The sequence below is a fragment of the Zosterops lateralis genome (assembly GCF_965231275.1).
Source record: "Zosterops lateralis genome assembly, chromosome: 1".
NCBI classification, from domain to species: domain Eukaryota; kingdom Metazoa; phylum Chordata; class Aves; order Passeriformes; family Zosteropidae; genus Zosterops; species Zosterops lateralis.
This window is the reverse complement of record NC_139762.1, coordinates 64,460,373-64,483,028: the sequence shown is the minus strand read 5'-3', so window position 1 is coordinate 64,483,028 and position 22,656 is coordinate 64,460,373. Positions and strand designations below refer to the sequence as shown.

The 22,656-nt window shown below is 38.8% G+C and overlaps 1 protein-coding gene across 5 annotated transcripts in view; it reads left to right on the top strand.

Annotated features, from left to right (window-relative positions):
• Nucleotides 1–22,656, top strand: part of PHACTR1 (phosphatase and actin regulator 1) — a gene marked incomplete at its 3' end in the record, with an annotated part of 302,619 nt that overhangs the window by 210,886 nt on the left and 69,077 nt on the right. For all 5 annotated transcript variants that reach the window (XM_083880656.1, XM_083880654.1, XM_083880655.1 and 2 more), the window contains 2 exons: nucleotides 15,028–15,108; nucleotides 21,773–21,952. In XM_083880656.1, coding sequence (XP_083736782.1) covers nucleotides 15,028–15,108; nucleotides 21,773–21,952 — 261 coding nt within the window. The remainder of the gene's footprint in view (nucleotides 1–15,027; nucleotides 15,109–21,772; nucleotides 21,953–22,656) is intronic.

Here is a 22,656-nt window from a genome sequence, read left to right as displayed (position 1 = left end):
AGTAAGCACACGAACTCTAGTGAATAATTTCATCTAAGATTTAAAAAGGTAATGAGAGCAGGATTTGGTTCTGTGATTGTAGTAATTAATTACCTAAGTCAGGTCTTCATTTTTTTCTTGAAAGAAACTCAGAACTCACTATAATATGTCAAGATGGGGGGAAGCCAGCTGGCATATCCATATCTATCAACTGACTAAATAAATGCAGAGTCATTAAATATAAAATCATAATTATTTGTTTCTCTTCTGTCCCTTGCCAAGGCAGTAAAGCTGTTCTGAATATGTCCAATTCCACTCCATATATAATGCTGATGGAATATTTCCCTTCAGTGGTACCTGAGGCTTTGAGCAACTTGGTCTGGTGGGAGGTGTCCCTGTCCATGGCAGGGGAGCTGGAACTAGATGATCTTTAAGGTCCCTTCCAACCCAAACCATTCTTTAATTCTCTGATGAGCTGACACACTTTCCTGATTCCTCCTTGAGGTCTAACAAACAACATAAAAAAGGCTAAGTGAGCTCCAAAATATTTATTTTGGAGATATTCCCTCAGAGCTGTATCAATGTGTAATACTGAAGTATGCCATGTAGAAGTAAAAAGTAGACACTGCACATCCTACCTAGCCTTTTTGAAAGGATAGGAAATGTGCAGTCTTTACTTTGACCAACACAGAGAAGAAAATTTCCAAACCAGGTGCATTTTCAGTTTTATTTTTATTTGTTTAATTAACTGCTGGGTTTTCACATCGAATTAGCCTAATTAGCAGACTATTGCATCAGCAACAGTGCCTTGAAAAGGTGCAATAGATGGATAAGATAGCAGAAGAGCATATTTTTTGATTTTGCCTTGTTAAGAGGCTGATGAGAACTCCTCTCTGAACATAGGGTGGGTCAGAATGGAATGTGCTACTTCACCCTCGCAGCATCCATTCCAGTGTCTTTGAACTGAGGAATTTTGTTGATACCAAAAACCTTTGGTGTTTGGTTACTCAGTCAGTAAAAATATATTGATATTCTGGAGCTCAGCCATCTATAGGTCAACTCACACAAGTTGTTGTCTTTATCATCTTCATAAGATGCCAGGAGACTGGTTTGGTATTTAAAAAGCTATCCAAATAATGGCATGGAAATCTTGGGAATATAATTCTGACCACTCAGCTGTGGTCAGAAAGGGTAAGAAACCTTGTTTTACAGAGAGCTGCTTCTCATTTTCCCTTAATGCTTCTCACTTTCCCTTCATATTTCAGAATGCCACAACTTAGCTCTGAACAGCAATACATAAGAATTTAACTCAGTATTTAGCTCAGTCAAGCTTTTAAAAGTTTGTTTCTTCATAAAAGCATAGTTTGGGGATTTTTTTTTTTTTTTCAATTCAGGACAATTGCTCCGTGCTACTGAGGCAGAAAAGGCGAAGATTTAATGATGCTGTCATTTTGGGAGTGCACACAGTGTCTGTATGGAGGCAGCATCATTACACTCAGTCACTTAATACAGCTCTGAGGTGAGATTGGACTGCCAGGCAGCCCTGCAACAAAAGACAACACGATGTAAAGAACTTCTGCTATCAAAAAGTACATAAGGAATTTTATTTTTGTCTACTTAGTCCTTTCTCCCTCCAAGAGGTTCATTAATCTCCAGTGGAAGATAGAGTATGATTCCTGCTTTTTAAAGAACAATGTCAAAGGAATAATTCTAGCTGCTTTTCATGCAGATACTTGAACACCTGTTTCTCCTTCATTTATCTGTCAAAGAAGATTAGTTCAGGATAACACCTACTGATTTTATGGATTACTCCTGTGGGTTTTTTTGCCTCATAGTAATAAAGGTGAATACCACAAATGGCTTTTCTATAGGCCTTAAGAAAAATTATATGCAACAAAATCAGAAGATGTGTGGGTTGTATGATAATTTTGCTTTAATGTTAAGCTAAATTTAAGATGCCATCATATGTAACTGTTGCGTTTCTTCACAGTGTATTTGTCTGAAATGTACACCACCCCCTTATTCTGTAAGCCTCCTAGTTATTATGGCAAATTCAAATATCTTGTAGTCAACTAGTTTCAAGGAACCTTGCAATATTTGCACATTATCAATGTCATCTTTTCCTGCTGCTTATTCCTCATTTGCAATTAAAATAATTCATGGTATTTCAGCCATCTCCACAGCAACTAATTATGATGGTAGAAATAGACTGACATCTATTGCTATTATGCAACAGAAATAATAGAAATTTCACAAAAATAAATCATCCAAATCTTACTGTTGTAAAAAAAGGCTAGGATAAAGTTGGAACAGAAGAATATTTAGGTAGAGTTATTCACTAAATAGGTTTTTTTTCCTGACTTATATCTGAAATTTAAAGCTACAGAAGTAATATTTTAATTAATGTATTTATAACAACATAATGGCATTTTGATGATCTTCAGAAAAATATTTCAAGATAGTGTCATCTTTGAATAAATTTGTAATTGCCATGGAGCAGTAATTTGCATTATTCTGTGTTTCTTTTGGTGAAGTATTTGTCAAAATCTGCAGAACAAGTCAACTTCATTCTCTGTTAAAAAACCATCTACAGTCAGGTCATAACCCAACACTGGGCAGAATTTCAGATTTCAGTTTGACATTCCACTGTCACTTCACATACTGTATTGCCAGAAAGCAATTAATAATAATTGAGATTTGTCCAATATGAAGTACAGCACAGTATTTGTACTTCCTAGACCTGAAAGAAAAAAAGTAAAAGAAGTCTTAGTATTCTCTGAAACTAATGAGTGAAAATTCCTGAAGCCTGTCTTGAAAAAGGCTTCTAAGCCTGGATGCCACACTAGCTACTAAGCCACTTTGCTAACAGCACTACACAGGCCATGAAACCTGAAACCATTTTTGTAATTTTAGATGTCAGTATGTTGAACTCTGTATTACTTAACAGGTCTGATTTAATCATGCAGGAAAAATCCCCTGACATGCATAGTAAGGAGATAAAATTCAAGTTTCTTTCAAAGGCCAAGCAGCTGCCTTTGCATATTGCCTGACAATTAGATAATGGTATAGTTCTGTGTGTTGGGATCAAGGGTGTTTTCTCCTGATTCCTTAAACACATGCTTTAAAAATAAATTTACTCCAGGACAGACATGGTAGATCAAAACGAAGTCCAAGGTAGTCCAGTATCTTTTCTTGTACTCAGTGGTTGTGTTACATGGAATAAGCAGGGTAATCATCTATTTATCTGACTCCTGACTTAAGAAATCAGGTTGCAACACTCAGAAATTGATAAGCCAAAAGCTGCATCCAAATCAAGCCCTGTGGATTTATCCTCTGTGTTGTTGGAACCAAATTAAGCTTTAATGGCTATCTCATGCAGACAATTCCACCATGAAGAAAGACATTGTGCTCAAAAGCATGTTTTTTTCAGTTGCACCCTGACCATTTTGTTGGGTGCTCTTTATCTCTGGCATTTTATGAATGAGTGAATGACTGTTCATGGTGTTGCAGGCCTCTGTTGTGTTCCCTGTTGACTTCTGTCCTTGCTGTAGCATGTCCCATGGTGCCAGAGGCAGGTGCTGCATTTCTCTGTGCTGGTAATGGCCCCCACCTGGAGCAACAGGTTGTGACCACACTGCAGGAGAGCAGGAGCTCACACTGCTGCCAAAGACCACTCCGTGTATTCAGAGGGCAAAAGCCCCTGTGCCATGGGTTTCCTCTTGTCCGCGGGTCTAAAAGCATGTAGGGGCTGTGGGGATTCTTCAAAGGGCTGTGCCAGGCCAGAGAAGCCCTCCCTGGTGTAGCTCCCAACAGAGGATGTGTTCAGTATGTGTACTGATGTTGCCTGTCCTGCTTTGTGCCTTGATTTTCCTCCAGGGGAATGCTCTGTTTTACACAGTGCACAGCCTAGATGACAGTTACCATGTATTTTTGTGAATATCAGGGGAACCAGGACCTTGCTGTAAAAGACGAGATGACCAAAAAAAATGTGGTTCTGCTATTATTCTTTATTTCTCTGCAAACCTCATCCCTTTAGTCATTCTTTTTTTATTTTTTTCATAACTTTTTTAGTTTTGATGTAACTCTTTGGAGAAGGATACCCAAACTTGTGTTAGCTGTAGACTATCACAGTAACACAAAGGGACTGTATATATTTCCTAGTAATTTCAGATTTCTGTTGCCTTTTTTTACTGCCCCAAGCATTAGGATGACATTTTCAGATAATTCTCCACAGAGTTTCCAAGCACTATCTTCTGAGTGAGAATGACTAATATAGCTATAAGTGTGTAGAGTTAGGGCTGCCTTTTCCTAAATGTCTTTCTTGCTGTTATCAATGTTGAACTTTTTCACACGTCATTTAATATCATAAGAATTCTTTGCAGTCAGCCTTAGTTTTTACTGCAGTAAAAAAACTTTGTCATTTCCCTGTGGTCAACTTTTCTTAACTGTGTTTTTGTTAAGAAGAGAGCAGGTAGTTCTACATCCCTCTGCTTATGTATGGAGCATTCCTTTTTGATTTCTACATGTTGTCATTCCACTAGACAATATTCACCCTTGTCTAATGCAATTTAATTCTTCCAATGACCTTAATGTAAGAGTTTTGGAACTCTGAAGATGCCAACTTGGAACAAGCATCTTCATTCATCGACTTCAAACCCAGGATAATTCTTCTCTCATCTCTCTTCTGTTCTAGGTCCCCAATTTCTAGCTTTGTTCTATATCACTGTTCATAGACTGGTGGATGGAAACCAGGCTTACTGGTCTGTAATTCCCAGATGACTTTCAGACTCTACAGAATAGCAACCTTTTATTTGCCATCTCCCACTCTTCTATCTTATCTAGGTTACATGTCACAATTACTGTCCTCATATTTGATTTCTTAAGGAACTCTAGGAAGAAAACTGTCTGGTCTTGGCAGCTTGCTGCTCTCTATTTTATTGATTTCTTTTAAAAGTTTTCCAAGTGACACTTCACTGAGAAAGACTTCCACAACTCCTTGTAAACAAGACTTTCACTATGCAATTCTGCTGAAGCCCTTCAGGATTAGCACTGCTGTGAAAAATATATGGCTTGTTTACCATGGCCTTAATCCTACAGTGCTGTTGTTTTTAACCTTAGATCATCTATGATTCTACCAATTTTGTTTGGTTTTCTACACAATTAACAGAAGAATTTTATTAACTTCTGAAAAGCAAGGACACTTACACTGGAATACTGAGATATGAGACTGACAATATTATCTATATTTATAATGTGATTACACTGTAAGAAATGTCCAGAGTATTATCATATCTCCTTCAGTTCACTGCCCTTCTTGCCTATTATTTTTCAAATTTGCTTCTTATATCAGTACTTTGGTTCAAAACTGTTACCATCTAAGCATGTTTCATATCTTCATCCCTGTCTCCCCAACCCAGACAAGCATCAGGACTATGTTTTTGCACATACACACAAAAAGCACTAAGATAACATAAGAGAAAAAAGTGCTTTATTTTCTCAGATAACATCAATGTTTGCTGGAGAGGAGCGTAAAACAATGTCATCATTGGTGACTCTTTTTAAAAAAATCTCCTATTGAAATAATGGAATAATTCACATTACAAGCAGGATGATGCATGCCAAATTCTCATGAAGCTGCTCTGCATTCATGTTACTGTAACTGAAATCAGAGTCTGGTCTTTTTTCAGTCTCTTGATTCCAGAGGACTGCCATGTATAATGGAAAGTTTCCCTCCATCAGGGAATGTTATCTTCCCCCCTCCTCCAAAGAAACAAAAAAAAAGTCAGACCAAGACTCTGAATGTGTAAAACATGCTGCAATTGCATGATGGGCCTTTACTGCAGCTTGAACTGTTATCAGCTACCAAGCCAGAAAGCAGACTGCACTATTTTGGGAGATAAGTCACTGGTGTTAAAAGACACTTTTGGGTTTTTTCAGCATTATGTACCAGCCAGCTAGTGCCATTGCACATGCTGGAAATATCATCCAAATATAATTGCTGGATGGTGTGACAGCTGCAATTCAAGAATCTTCTTATTTTGGAGGAAGTGTTTGTTGCTTTGTGATTCAGTCGTTCCTATAATCAAGCATTAAATGAATGATTTCCTGTTTGGCTCCTAACAGAGGTCTGTGTTGAAGGGTGATGCCAGTTCATTCCAATAACAAATGCATTTTTAATTTGTGTGTGCTTAGTCAAGATTTTCTGGGTGTACAACAGTAGTGATGGTTTCTGAGAAGTATATGAAATATTCATAACATCTATCTCAAAACGGCGCTAAGCCAACTTCAGATTTAAGTAGGTATCTCTTAGTCACAAGCTGTGCTTTGTATTTATTTTTAGTAGGGGCACATGTGGACACTGATAAACAAGTCCCCATCTTATTTTGTGTGCCAGTTTGGGAGGCTACGGTGTACTAATTATTCCAGTGTAAGTGGAAAACTGTAATTTACTTCAACAGTGTTTGAATAATGTGTGAATATATTTTAAATTATCTCAAATCCCTTTCTGGTGAAATAAGAGCATCCAACAGAGCAGGCTTTTTCAGTGTAGCCAGAATAGGATGTTTTCAGGGAGTAAAATACTGGATTTACACATCTGTCTGGCAGTGGGTACCAGGCAATATGTGTTAGTAAAGTTACAGCTGTAAGGTGAACTCAAGCTGTAAAAACACACAGCACTTGGCTGTGTATAGAAAGAGTTGTGCTGCTTGTCTTACTGAGTACAGGTGTCTTTTCTGTCAACAAGGTGATCCTCTCAGATGGCAAATGAGGGAATCAAATACTGACAGCAGCTTAGTTGTCATCTCCAGGTTGTTTGTCACTCCAAGCATTCTTTCTGTCTTCTTATCATCAGCCTGCCACTGTTTTGGTTTTATCTTGCGATTTTTCCCCATTTTTCCATCCCAGGAAAGCTGACTCCTTCACCTTTAAAAGTTACTCTGAAAAATCCAGTTTCCTGACACCTGCTAGTCTTCTTTATGTAAACTGTGCTCGGTATTTTACCATCTGGAAGTGTTGTCTGATGAGGAGCAGATCCAAAAGCAGCAGCTTGCCCGGGTAGTTATATGCCATGTGTAAACTCCATCATGGAGAGAACTCTCCAGAGAGTCACAGGAATCATTTTCTTATTAAAGTGATGCCCACCGTGGTTTTTGTTTTGAGGAAGGTCTCTTGAACTATTATGCTGCAGAATATTGCAATATTGCAAATAGACATTTCTGCTGTTACAGATGGCACTGCAGATCCCTACTGCAGTATCATCATTCTGAGAACCATCTTCTCAGGGTAAAGGAAATACCTTGCAGATATCTCACCCAGCTCTTTGCCCACTTGCTTTTAGCAAGTTTAGTTTTTGTCTGTTGCATGTACAGAAATCTGAGACTGCAAGGTACCTAAAGCAAGTTGAGTCATTTGTAAAAAGCAGCCATTTCTTGGGATGTACAACTGCTCCTGATGTTGCCATATATGTTTTTTCACATGGCATCACTCATCTTGTCCAGTTGCAAAGGTTTGATGTGTAGAGCCCATATTCTTAATTTTCATTTGATACAACAACTTCTGCATGTTGTTACAAGGAAGCCTGTAGGGGAAAGCATCATTTCTGAAAATGTAAATGGATCTCCTACCATAAAGATTGCATCAGCTGCCTTTTGCTGGTGCTTAGGACATAAGCTCATTGCAGCAAGAACTGTGGTGGTAATCACTACGATCAATTTAACATAGCTATAGCTACATAGGGTGCTGGTAGCAGTAGGGACATAAGCAAGGGCTACCCTAGCCTGCCAGGTTTCTTGCTTGGATGAAAGCCTTCTAATAAATCAGTACCACCCCCTCACTATTGTATTTGATGGCTAAATTAAGAAGTCTCTGAGTGCCAAGTTACAGCTTTCCACTCTGCGCTCACACTGTATTTTCAGAGCAGGTGCAGGTTAAGATATGCTATCTTACCTTGTTGCAAATTTCTTTAATTAAGATACAGAATCTCCTTTTTCATTAAGCTGCTGAAATCAATACCTGTTGGGAGCTCAGCTTTCCAGTTGTTAACCTGGTACTACCTAGGAACTTGTGGAAAGACTGTGCTGCAATTCAGAGGGAAGAACAGAAGAAATGCATTCTCTTCATTTTTTCAATATTCTGGTCTGCTTTCTGAATTTCTCCCTAACTTCTCAACTGTGACTAGAAAAGCAATTATGTATAAAAGGTATAAAAATGAGAGTCTTTCCAAAATCCTTTTGATAGATTATCACAGTTCACTGACACAGTGGAGTTCTGTTTTGCTGTTTATTAGCTGGGCAGCTGAGGGTGGTAACATTTTTCTTTAGGTGTCTACAATATTGTTTTCTTTTCAAATACACTTTCTTAGGTGCTTGTTTTTTGTTTTTTTTTTTTCAAACCCAGAGCTTTTGTTATGTTTCTCAAGATTTCTTGTTATATCTCCTGTTTTCATGTATTCGTCTTCTGCCAGACTCGCTCAGCTTGGCCTATGAAATCCATTATGTTGGGTTTCTTTGGTTCTAACTTGAAGTGTAGTTCTTTCCCTAGGAAGACACCTTCTTTGATTGATTTTTTTTAGTCCTTCTGTATGAAAAAAATACAGTCCATCTGTTCTTGGATAGGGTTTCTGATTTCTTTGGTTCAGAAAGAATTAAGAACCATCATGGTAGAGTTGTTCAGATAAAATTTCTCTACCTTTCATTGGGTTTGCTGAATTTCTGGTTGTATGACGTACTTCAGAGTTGTGTTACTGTCTTGTGATCTCACTTAGTGTGGTTTGCAGTATTTTGATTAGCTTCTGCAATACTGTATTTGCAGATTTGACTTTGCATCCACTTTCCTCCCAAGTCTGTCCTCTCACAGTTTGCATGTAGTAATGGTCAGTATAAGTCTAGAGTTTTCTTAAGGCTGCTTTGACTTCTTCCCCAGTTTTGCTTTCTGTCTCAAACAGTAAGGAAGAGAAGATTGAATTTTTATCTGTAGTTACCAGGTGTGCCAACTGTTACACCTCCTAAAGTCTTCTGGTGAGTAACCAGGAATTTTAGGTTTGATCCTGCTCTCAAAGGATTGTGTATATTTTTACTGTGTTATTTCAAAGGCTTATCTGTCCCAAATGAAGATTTATCCTGCTCCCAGTCCAGTGCTTCTAACTGGAAATGGACCATTGTCTTGAGCTGGTCTGAATTTGAATGGAAACAAGATGCTCTGACATCATCTTCTCTATGCTTTTACATAATCATAATCTAAAATAAATACAGTTGTACTTTCAAGAATGGAAATGAAATTAAATAAAGTTAATCATGGGGTGATGGAAGATGTTAATTATATTTTTGCCTCTTTTTCCTGTTATTTTATTTGCCTTGATTACAGTAAAAAAATTTAAGTCTAGAAGGGTCATTTCCTAGCCTAGAGTGTTGGCCCCTGGTCACAGAACAGGTGCTGTTAATGCTTTGCTATTGGTGTAGCAGGTGACATGTCAAGTTGTTTCAGCTTGTCTGTACCTCATTTTTCCACTTCTATAATGATGATCTGGGTTTGCTTAAAGAGTGTTTTGAGTTACTCTTTAATGTGGCATCGATGCTGTAGGGTTTTCCTGTTATTGGTTTGTCTTGTAGCACATGCCACAGAAGTTTTTCAAGTGATTCACACACTGAAAGGGATTTATTTGATCAGCTGATTTGGAGAGGAACTTCTATACACTTTTCAAAATCAAGCTTAACCTTTTATACCAGCTTATTTTTCTCCTTCTTATGTTCACTTTTTTATCTCATAATCACAACAAGGAATGTCATGGGCAGACACACAGACAAAAGAGGCTACCAATCTTTTCTAGGTAATAATCTGTCTGAATTAGATGTTGTAGTTGGTACTGTTGCAGGAAAACCTAGGCTGATATTGGAGATGCTCAAAACTTCTGTAAGAAACTTTAAATCTCAAAGATGCAGAAACCTTTTGGAATATTTTTCCTTTCCTCAGGCTTCAAGAGACCTATGCATGCTTGAAGCCAAGCAAAATTTGTATTTAGCAACGAGCAGAGCAATACAGTTGTTTCAGCCAAGGTATGTTTTGTTGTTGGTCATACCCTAAGCTCACAGCAGCAGTGCTGGGTGTCATGTCACAGCTATTAAAACAATTCCAAAATTAATGAAGCTCTTTGTGAGCTGACACATCTACATTTTCCTCAGTGATGTCTAAGACTTTCATCTATAGCAGCATTTCTTTTCTTGAAACTACTCTCTTCAGTCAATTTTGATTTCAGGAGTATATTCAGCCCTATTTTTATGCATCTTTATCTCAGCTACTCACCCTTAGCTTCCTTTACAGTCAGTGAAGCCTAACAGGCACTTCCAAGGTGCAGCTCAATCTTGTTTAGATTTTTACATTAGTCTGAGGTTAATCATGCTCAAGATTTGCTCTTAATATATAAGGAGGCCAACTCAGAGACAGAAGACCACAGTGTAAATATTTGTATCAGCTGAATCCTGCTCCATTTGATTGCCAAGTCTACATAGTTGGGAAGATTTCAAGATGATGTAACATTTTTTAATACATAATCCATAACATTTGAAATTCTCTTCTTCCTTATAAATCTAAAGAAAACATGGATGCTTGTTTATCTAAACACTGTGAAAAACAATTGGTTTGCTTGTTTCTAATTATTCAGATCTGAATTATTAGCAAAGCAGATTCCTATTGAAAGCAATTATAATTGGTGCACCAGAAAGCTTCTGCTCTCAGCTTCATCCTCTAACAACCTTTGCTTTCTAAAATCGTCATGAAAATTATAGTGGCCTTTGGAAGGAAGAATTCATGCAAAGTTTCCCCCAGGTTTTTTTTTTAAACAAAAGCCAAGGACAACCTCAGAAAAAAGCAAGGTTAACCAGCCAGCACAGACTGGGATTTAGTTTCAGTTGTCAGCTGAAAAGGGCAGGACTTGTTTATTTAGTCCACCCCTTGGTTAAGCAGCAACATGACAATTGCTGCAAAGGAGGAGGCTTTATTATTATCTTGTATAATAATATTTATTATTAATTTATTATTGTCTCATATAGATGTAGGTTGGAATAGTTCATCTGAAATGTTTTAGGCTTGGAAGGAAGGATGGGAGGATGGAAAGGTAACATGTCATGAGTGCATAAATCCCTCTTTGGCTGGTTAATGGAGCAGCAGAAAGGCTTGGCACAGAGGCAGCCACAAGCTTCACCTTCTCAGCTGGAGGAGCAGCCCACAACCACTGCCATCACGAGGCACAGCAGCCTGTTAAAGGAATAAAGACAAAACTGTGTTTGATTTCCAGAATGGAGGGGCAGGAACTCCTCCTGACCCTGTCAAGGCTTTACTGATCTTAATGGGTCTGCCACAGAGAAAAACTCTGCTTGAACAGCAGAGGGGTGCTGCCCCTGAGGGATGAGTTCAAAAATACCAGCTCAGAAACATTAATAAAAACATTTCCCACTGTTTCTTCATCAAAGCAAAAATGAAACAGCATACTGCAGAGCACACTGGCAAAATCTGTACACTTCTACCATAAAATACACATAGGCTCATTTCTATAAACGAGTAACTGAGAGTTTCTTGTAGAGTGGATGAATTTGTTACAGTAACTAGTTTCTGACATAAGTAGATCCCATAAAGAGGGCTTAATGCTTATTTCTAATCTCCTGGAAGGTTGTACGAATGAAAAAAAATGAGGTTAATCACCAAGGAAAATCACTAATGAAGTAATACATCTTTTCTTAAATATTAATTATAATTCATTTTTTCCCATCACAGAATTTACACGGTTCTTATGAATCAAGGATTAATTCAAAGGTTTATATTTATCCTCTGCTGTGAATGGATTCCTTCTCAGTGGAGAGTGAATGAATTTATTTTGTACCAGCTTTCTGCTTGGAAACAAAATCCTTCATAAAAGAACTGGCAATCTTTGCCAGAGAAATCCAGACCAAGTAAAGCATTTCATTGTTCAGGGTGTTAGATCCTAATGAGTTCTGCATCTAAATGCTTATATTTTTTTCCCATCTGATCAGCAGTAATGTAGCAGGTTATGCACTTAAATGGACGGTACTTGTTTGGGAAGAAGATATTTGTTGAAGAAAGGCAGTATGTTCCATAGTTTCAGTATAACATCTGTTATCATTCAGTGCTGCTCTTAGCCCAGCATGCCCTTCCTCTAAATATCTTATTAATTAAACTGGCTTAGTAGGAAAATAATTAATACTATAAGTCCTGTACCTACTTAGAAAGGATTTAGAAGCTGAAAAAATTGGTTTTGTCTGAGCTTCAGCTCAAGGGTTGTGGGGTTTTCATTCTTGAACACAAGCAGATCACAATAGGGTGTATCTGAGAAATTTTTATATATACAGTCTTCTGAATATATATATAGTCTATCTTTGAAATTTTGCAACTGCAAAAATAGTCCATTACTTTGAGAAGTCTTGGTCACTACTGGAGGATCTTCCTCAGCAACTGGTTTGGAAGAGACACTCCTGCACTTCTTCTAAATGTCCTTTTTAGCACCTGATTCCCCAAAAGCCCTAACTCCAACCTGCAAAATTACTGTGTTTCTTACCAGTACTGTGATAATGTGGTGGGACCTCCTAGCCATGCTGCTACCTTGCTTAACCAGCTCTTGACTGGGCAGGAGAATGAGACAGGATACCCAGGTGGATGCCAGTGAATTTGAGTGCAAAATGTGGATCTGCTACTTAGCTATTTCAAGTACAGAAATAGAATTTGTCTGTGTCTTTGTTCTGTAGGCAGTGCTGCTGTCTATATGCAGAAACTGCTGCTTTGCTGCTGATTCACCCAGCTTGGTTTCCCACTGAAGAGCAAATTCAGTTTGCTGCTTATTCTAACAGAAAATTACACTTTTTGAGACCTTATTGGAAAAGGTGCTGGGTAGCACCAAATTGCTCTTTAAACTCAGAGTTCTAACAACTTCTTAGGTGGGAGAAGGCTCAGGAATTAGCTGCAGCTTGGTCTGGCTTTTCTTGGAAGGTCTAATCTTTAAGGAGGAAGAGGAAAAAGCTTTAAATGCTGTACCAGAACAAGACCCTTTCAGCACAAGGAAAAGGCACCTTGTGGAGCAGACTGCAGTGTGACTCCAGAGTTTTATCATTGGACCTTTCTTTTCAAAAGTGTATTAGAAACTTAGAAATCAGTGTTTCATTGCAAGTCAGTTGAGATACCTAAAGCACTTCTTCAAATGGGTTGAAGGCACTCTGGAAAATGCTGTGACTGTTATGTTAACAACCTCCAAAATCAAACTGCACTGTGTGGCTGGTTAATGGATATGGGGTCTTGTGCTTTAGCAAAGGGCCCTGCCTTTAATTCTGATCCATGCTGAAGTTCAGAGAGTGTGTCTCTCCCTGGAGAGACCAGGGTTTTTAACCAGCTTCTGACTATTCATATTGGTCATCTTTGTCTCCAAGAATACATGTACAAAAATTATTTTAAAAACTGGGAAGCCTGTATTTATCCTATGGAGAAGAGTGAAGCAGAGCTGGCCTTGTTCATACTGAACCCTAAGTATTTGGCAGCAAATAAGTTGCAATTGGCACAGTGTGCTAGTTTAAGCAAAGGTAATTCACCAGATATGTATGTCTGTGCAGACAGGGAACACACAGCCATACCAAGAAAGGTTGCACCCTCCTGTTTTCAGGGAAGGAGACAAGGGAGGAGAGAGGCTTTCCAAGATTCTTCTGCTTTAAATCTGCCTTGGGCAGGCTGAGGATGCTAAGCCCCAGTTCATTTGTGTGTGTGTGCATCAGTGCTGGGTCTGATTGAGGAGCATATGGCAGAAGCCATTTGCCCTTGACTGTGCCTCTTTTTTGGCAGGCACAGGCTTGTTTCTCACAGAGTAGGTTCAGTCACAGCCACTCCTTCACATCACTTCTTGAGCCCCTGGCTTGCTGGCTTTCATCTCTTTGCCTGCATGCGTGTCCTTTGTGGTGTTTTGGTTAACTGGACATTGTTTTAATTACTACTGCACTAAAAAAACATATATTTTCTATCTGTCATTTTGCTGCCTCAGTGACCACAGTCTCCAAGCAGCCAATACAGAGCTCAGGCTGTTCAGATCTGGTGTAAATTGCAGTGGCTCTCTTGGAGTTTCCCTCCTTTACATCTCTTTAGGGGAAAACACCCCTCCAGGGAAGAGAAGGCTCTATAAAACAAACCATTTTTTGCACTGTCCCAAACACCTTGATCTGCCCTCACTGGGACAAGTGGCAAAAAAGCCTTGGTTTTCATTCTCTTCCACAGCCTGGACACAGTCTGTGGCCATGTTCTGTGGCCACATCTTTCCTTGGTTTGAGCCTTTGTGTTGCTTTCTTTCTTACCTTTCCCTCTCCAGCTTCTGCACTAATTTCCCCTTTTCTCCCTTTGCTGGGTCCAATTCTCCACAGAAATCAGAAACGTTTGGCTTATCTGTCATAGTCAAGCAATGGATGTGCAGACATGCCCTCAAATAATCATTCTATTGCCCTCAAATAAGTTCAGTGGGAACTGACAGTGGTCAGAACATAGCTTTTTGGGCTCCAGGCACTACCTTGAGCCTGTGGGAAAGCCAAGCACAGAACTCTCTCACTCTGGCCTGGGAAATCTTAAGGAGGAACCCAAAACAATCCTTGTAGATATCCTCTTCCTGATACCTGGTGTTTTTCTAGCTTGTTGTTTACTTGTAAGAAACAGCCGAGAGGTGTTGCTCTAAATGACCAATCATATTGATTGTACAGAAACACTGTATGAAAGAGTCTGTCTTTCAACAAACTTTTGCTATAAGCCCTGTGAAGAGCTGGAGTTCTGCGCATCATTATTTGAGCCATCCTGAATCATAACAATAATTCTATCACCATTTCTGTCAGTAACAGCCACACTACAGTAGCAGACAGATTCTCTGGACAACCAGTAGCCTTTATTTCAAGATGCTAAACTGCCACTGACTTGAACAGAAGAAAGAGCATTTTTAAATGCCTTTAAAAGCATTAAAGCCTTTTAATATAATAATTTCCCTTCTTTTCTATTTATATTGACCTTATACTTTGCTTACAGCTTTGGAAAGAAAAATGTCAATGAGGCAAAGCAGAGAAGAGCTTATAAAACGAGGAGTGCTGAAAGAAATTTTTGACAAAGGTAAGTGTTCTTTTCACAACACTAAATTGACATCCCATATAGTTTTATGGCCAGACATTACATAATATTAACACTAGGAACCAGGAGTAGAGAGTTCTGAATTGCAAGACTGTGCAAAATAAGATCTCTAAACACTTGTCTTGACTCTATTGTGATCTGGCCCTCTCTGTTGAATACGTGTGAAAGTTACTTAGCAAGTAAAAATGAAAACTAATCAGAAATGTAAAGCAATAGAAATAAAAATCACAGCAATAAGCAGTAGCACTGACTGCAAAAGAGCAAAGCATCCAGACTGTGGAGAAATGTAGTGGGTTTGTGCCTCTGTGTGTTGCAATTGTCTGGTTGAGTCACTGGCATTAACTGTTGTAGGAAAGGGAAACATTTAAGGGTTTTGGATCCTGATGAACACAGAACAATGTATTTTCCCTTGAAACAGCTTAGAAGAGATAATAATTCCTTGTTCAGGATAATTAATTTGTTGAGTTTGTAATGTCTTGTTTATGCAAAATGCCATTGTTTTACAATCATCATTGTTTTACACTGGTAACACAATACATAGTTGACATCTGTTATGTACATGTTAGTCTTTGAGTGCATCTTTTATTTGTTTTGCTGCTTCCCTTGTCAATAACTAATCAATTAATTCAACAAATTATATAAAGACATAGTAAAATTACTTCTTAATCACAATAGAACTCATGCATATCCTTTAAAGCCTCATTAATTTGAAGTCTAAAAGTTTTTGACAATAGCAGTACAAAATCTGATAGAAATCAATAGAAGTTAGAAACTTTCACAGATATTAGAAGTATAGCTGACTTCATAAATTCAGGAGCATTCAAATCTGCTACCTACTTTTTACTCTAGCTTATTAGGAGTTTAAAAATTAACTAACCCAAGTTGCTAATGTTTTTAAGTTAAGCAACAGCAAAAGTGCGCTTATCATTAAATTTTACAGTTTCTGCCAGTTATGTGTTGTAGTGTGCTCTCACTATCACCTGCTGGCTTAGAAATCCTCCTAAATGCAACTTCAGAGTAAAAACAACTTCTGTCAATAGGTTTGCCTTTCTCACTGCTTTGTGTTGTCCACGTTTTGTAGTGTGACTCAGATCAGACCCACAGCCAGTGAGGCGTGGTCCAGGCTGTCACACCAAGTGATCAGTGTCTCAGCCAGCTCAGAGGGGCCTTCAGTCACACCTCTGTCCCAGGTGTGACCTTCTTCATCCCTGCCTCACATCCCACATGTAGCCACCTTCTGAACCATCCCTACATAAACCTAAAGGCCTCCCCAGGAAAAATCTTTTCTGTGAAGTCTGACTCTGCCTTCCATATTGAAACTTGGAGAGATTCCCCTTGTGTTGCTACCAAAGCACAACAGGTTTTTCTATTGATCAAATAATGATGTAGTTTGTAAACTTCTGTGTCATCTTGTGAAGCAGATTCTAAGTTGTCTGGAGGTATTTGAAGGAAAGAAACTAATTCTTCCTTATAGTAATTTTTCACCTTTACAAAGCTGATATGAAAAGGAAGAGGTAAGGCAGAGAAGAAAGTGGTAATACAAAAGAATAGCAGCAGTACTCAAACAGCTGTGATGATACAAGGATGTGAACACGGCAAGATGTGTAGAGTAAAAGCATTATTTCCTTCAGTGCTGTAATAATCTGAGAGTAATTCTAATAAGGGATATATTTCATTGAAAACCTTAAGTGGAAGCATCACTTTCTTTGTAATTCCTGTTAGTAGCCTCTAATCCTTCAAGAAGACAACAGACCTTTAGCATTTCCTAGCAGAACGCTTTATTTGATTGTGGTAGCACCTTCCATGCCAAAAGGCATCTTGCACAGACAGTAGGTGTAAATCTCTTTGCCTCCCTTTCCTAAGAGGTGGGCAAAGCAGGGCTGTGAGTAATTTTGGCTTTTTCTTTCTTTAAAAAACCATACCCATCAAAGAAAACAGTGCAGACAGACTGACCCAAGAACAAGAATTTTTGCCTTGTGCTTAGTGTTGGTTTTGTCACATCATCTATGTTGAAGAAAAGCATAATTAACTGGTTTGTTCACCTGCTGTTTAAAGTGATGCTCTGACCTGTTTGCTTCAGGATTTGCTGGCTTTTCAGAGGACTTGGTGTCACCCAGCAGGTGAAAATTATCAGAGTGCAGTAAGTCACAGTAGTCACACATAGGAGAGTCACTGCAGCCCAACTGCTATATTTGGAAAACAAGAAATGCTGTTATTTCAGTGACCCCCACACTTAAATTAGTCACATGAAGCTGCTCCTGACTGAACTGCAGACAGCTCTTTCCTTGCTAAGGGCCAAACTCATGACAGAATCAGTTTCTGTTATCTTCCATTTCCAGGGCTCTGTGACTTGAGTATTCTGAAAATGTAGGCAAAGGTTATAATTTTTTCAAATACTATGTTCTTTTGGAAAATAGTAAGTTGAAGAAGTATCTGATAAAGCTCCCGCTGTTCTGATAGTTTGTGGGCAGATAGTGCTGAGAGGTTAAAAATACCTTTTCCACCTGCATCACAGAACATACCTCAACATTTAGAACAACTCGTATCTTTTTGCTCCTACACATAGGTACAGACCTTGATTTTCACATGAAGTTGTAAACATCCCAAAAACATCTGTTATTAGAATAGCCCACTGTTTCATGCTGCTGGTCAAAGAACTAAATCTACTTTTAGTATTTTGATACCTCTTCCTCTTTCTGAACATAGATGAGATTGCCTGTAGTGAGAAATTTCTGAATATGAGTGTCTACCAATTACTTACTCCAAAGGCAATGGTGCAATGGTTTTTCAAGGAAACATAGGCAGTCTTCATCTTTTATATTCTTGTATTTTAATATGCTCTATCTAATTAAAATGATGGATTTAGACTTAAATTTCAGGTAACCTAAGTCCTGACAGGATTCAGACATGTTGCACTTACTAAAGCAGATTTTGTGACCATATGTGAGGGCAAACTTGAAGAAGTGGCGTTGGTAATGCAGCAAGGAGGAAGGCATGGCAGCCACTTGTGCTGCAGTGAAATTGAAAAGTTTTGAACTCCTCCAGAAGCAGCCTGCCTCAAACTCCACGGGATCCACAAAATCAGGGGTCTGTCTAGGACTGAAGTTGTGGAGGTGTTCCAACTACTGTGCTAAGGTAGCCACCAAGGCTAGGAAACAGTCCCAGGGGCAGGTCTTGACCATATGCACGAACACTCAATTTTCCATTCCCTACCCTTGGGGTCATGGCAGAGAATGACAATTAATTTTACTTTGCCCTTCCTAGTCTTTGCCATCAAGAAATTTCTTGCTTGGACAGTCTACTTGAGAGCAGACAAGTACTGAAGAAGACAACCCAATGCAAAAATTAAGCCAGGATTTCAAATTGTCCATTTTGACTTCCATAGCCATTCTTCTGTAGAAGGAATGCATGAGTGTGACACTTTTCAGATATGCAAAAAATTGCATAATCCAAGGTATGCAGAGTAAAAGACTCAGTGGCAGCGTAGGCAGAGCTACAACAGGGGGAACACAACAGGACTGGTTTGTGTCTGTCAGTGTGATGCACTGGGCTGCTTCACACCAGGCAATGTTTTAGAAGTACCTGAGAGTGAAAACTGCAGGTGTGTTCAGGAGTACAAACCATGCTTAGGAGCCACAGCTTTTGAATGCATCTATATATCTCTGGGCCTTCATCCCATGCTGTTGTTTTCACATGCTGATGTGAATCAAAGTGTCTGGGTAGAGTCCTCTGCATCAGAGAGTTTCCTCTGAGTTCCTCTTTCTTCAGTGACTTCAGGTGTGCAGAGTCTCCTGAGTAAGAGAAGAGCAGCCTTCACGTGCTCTCTTGCTGCAGAGATCAAACAACTCCCTCATGGACCCATCCAGTTTCACGCTCAGCTGATGTTATTAAAGCTCATGGACTTAGGGGAAGTCATTCTCCACCAAGTAGCACCAGACTATGAGAACAGCAAAGGATTTAGCAAGTCAGAGAACAAAAGATTACATATGTTATCACTGTGCAAAATTAACTTTAAAATCATAGCCAGTTCCTGAAAACAGATCAGTTCATCCGTGTATATGTAATAATTGCATTACCACGATTCTTTTCATTTGTATGTCAGCCAACTGGAATAGCTTTAATACTTTGAAAATAATAAGTAATTTGCCTTTTATATCTGGTTGTCAAGCATATCTCTGATGCAGGATTAATTCACACTACAATACTCTTTCCTCTACAAATTATTTTTTCCGCATCTTTGATCTGTTTGCTGTACTTGAGCAACTCTCCATGTAGCTCTTTAAGCAATACCTGATTTAGAGTGTATATTTCAGTCATCGTTCTGTGCCATGTCTGACGATTTCACTCAAATCCAAGGACAAGCTTTAGAATAGAAATCAAGATTAAAGATATTCAGATGTAAGATTTAAAAAGGTTATGCAGTCAGTACAGAAAGTTGCCATGCTTTAGTATTATGACAAAAGGTAAAAGCCAAAATTTTATTTTGCATTTTACTTTTTTTGCAATCATAAGTCTTCATGGGTCATTCAAATGCTGTTTTTTTAAATCACTCCAATATACCTTGAGAAGCACATAGCACAGTTAAGACAGTTAAGATGCTCAGCATATTACAATAGGTATCTCACTTCATGAAGAGTGTGTAGTCATTCCTCCAAAAGACAAATGTTACTGGGTTTGTCATGCATACTTTTCTCATAGTTACAGTCAAATTAAGTCTGAATTAATGCAGTGAATTAATGAATATATTGCTGGACACCGTCACTGCCTTTCATTCAAGAAGCAGATGCTCTACATAAGAAACAGTTACGCTCTTTCATGAAACCAGGTAACTGAGAGAACATCAGTCCTTATCCCAAACACATGTAAACATCTGTGTCTTTGTAAAAGGGAGACAGAGCCAGCACAGAATACACAGCATGTCTACCCAGACAGCTAAGTCAAAAAATGTTCAGCTTAAATACTGGCTGAGTTGTTTTTTGATTTTTGCTGCCTATGGAAGTAAACAGCTTTGTATAAAATGGCCACAGCAGTTAGAAAGGAGGCTGTGCTGCAAACACTTGGCCAACGCCTCTAGCTTTAATTTGTGTTGCCACCTTTTAGCCAGCTCAGTTGATCTCTCAAAGCCATGGGTCAGGTTTCCATCTAGTATGATGTGACTGCATTACCATAATAGCTCTCTAGGTCTCCAAAAAGCCTCCAATGAAATCAAGTCAAGACCTTGGTATTTATAATTCCAAAATAAACAGGAGACCACCTTCTCACTTCTCTACACACTGTAGAGAAGCTTTAAATGGCAGAAACATAATTCTAAGTAGTTATCAGCTAATGTATTTTCAGACTTGTTAATTGCTGTATACTAGCACCAAAATGAGACCTAACATTTTTCTCTTTTCAGTATTGTTTTCTGAAGTGGTTTGGACGTCTTAGCCGTATGAGGGGGAAATGTGCACTCATTTGACTGATGTACATCTCCACTCAGTACATTGAGCAATAATATGGCTAATCAGTGGTGCCCAAAAATCTAAACCAATGTTCTGAAATCCTGAGTTTTGTTTTTAAAAGTAATTTAAATGCTTAGTAAAATCAAGTTCCACATATTTGCCTGCTGGTTTTTAGTTTTACAGGTCACATTTCAGTTATATTTTCAGGCTTCCATTTGTAACCATAGGGGCTGAACATTTTGTTCTATAAAACTCTAATTGTGATGTCCATGTAGTCATTGCCTCTAGATACCAAGGTGATGTGCTTAACAAGTTCAGAGATAAAAATCATGCAGGTTGACACTATAGAGAATAATCTGAATCCTTTCTTCTGCTCTTTATTATTTCTAATGTGAAGTGGAGTTTGATAGGAAAGAAAATGCCAGCTGCTGTCACAGAAATTTTGCTCAGATAGAGAAGATATTATTAGTAACTATAAAAACAGGCTTTCTAAATGGAATCTGATATATCCCAGTATCAAAACCTTACATCAAGCAACTATAAAAATTATTCTCTTCCTTACATAAAATGTTGTTATTTGTATGTAAAATAGGGACATACCCCTGTGATTTTGCTTGTGTCCCTTATAGCATAAAAGTTGGTATAGGGAAAAATAATAATTCTTTTTATTAATATTAAAATATCATAAACAGTATATGTTAGTATTCTTTAGTTCCAGCCCACTCTCATTCCTGACTTCCCAGATTCAACAGAGAGAGGAAAACAGAGGTTTTTTGGCATTGGATGGGACTGCATATCTGTATGGGTCAAGGATGGTCAGGAATCAACCAACTTAGACCATGGTTCATGATGACCATTCCAGGGTAGAGCAAAAGATCAATACAGATATATGACATAAAGTGTATGTTACCCCAGAGGTGCTGCCACTATCACTGATAGGCTCAGCCTTGGCCAGCAGTGAGTCCAGCTTGGAACTGGTTCCATCAGACATGGAGGAAACTTCTGGCAGCTTTTCACAAAAGTCACCCCTGTAACCTCCCTGCTATCAAAACCTTTCCATGTAAACCCAGTGCATGTGTACATAGAAGATCTCAGTCCAGGTTCCTCATTTGAAAACAATTAATGGAGACGGATTTCAGTAAAATGCTGTCTGCATTATTTATGTCTCTTTTTTTGTCATTCTTCTTCCCTCCAACTATAAACAGATGGGGAACTCTCCATACCAAATGAAGAAGGAGCTTTGGAGAATGGGCAGCCTCTGGGCTCTGGGCTGAGCTCCAGCCAGGTGTCCCTGCCAGCCCTAGCAGAACTGGATTCAGTCCCAACACCTGTGGAACCCTGCTCATATGAGGTGCTCCCAACCACAGAGATCATGGATGGGACAGGTAACGTCTCGTTTATGTTGTGTTATAGATGCTCTAAGCTGTTTGAAACAAGTTTTTGACTTCTAACATTTGGTGTTTACCCCCAAGAAAACCTTGTCAAAATGAAGGTCTTCTGGTGTAGAAGGAGTTGACAGCATAGAGATTGTCACTGAATGCTCCATGAGAAATTTTGACTGACACGATGTAGAAGTAACCTCTACTTCTAAGCAAGTAACCTCTCTTGGAGTAAGGCAAAACTCCTGCGCTTTGTAAACATGTAAAAGTAGGTTTCCAGTTCTCTGTCTACATCTCAGATGTGCCAATGAGCTCTAGAGCAGCAAGCTTACAACATGTTTGGATCCTGGGGTACAACATCATGCCCTCTACCTGCCCTGTGGTACTGTGTGATGTTCACACCACACATCTGTGCTGCCCTACACCACACACAGTCAGCTGCCCTATGCTGGGTGAGGTTGGCTGCTCTTTTTCCCCAGCCTGTGCAGAGAGACAGCAATGCTCTACTTATAGGTTGACTCCTCTATCTGCATCATGTTATGCTGCTGAGAGTTGTGGGCAAAGATCAAGTGAGGAAAAGATCAAGTAGTTGTCATCCATGATCTTGCACAGCTATGCAGCCTTTTCAAAAGAGGGTAGGCCTCATGAGATGCTTTTTACTTTTAACAGGGTAAGTTTAAAGACCACCTGCTAACATATCTGGTCCTAGG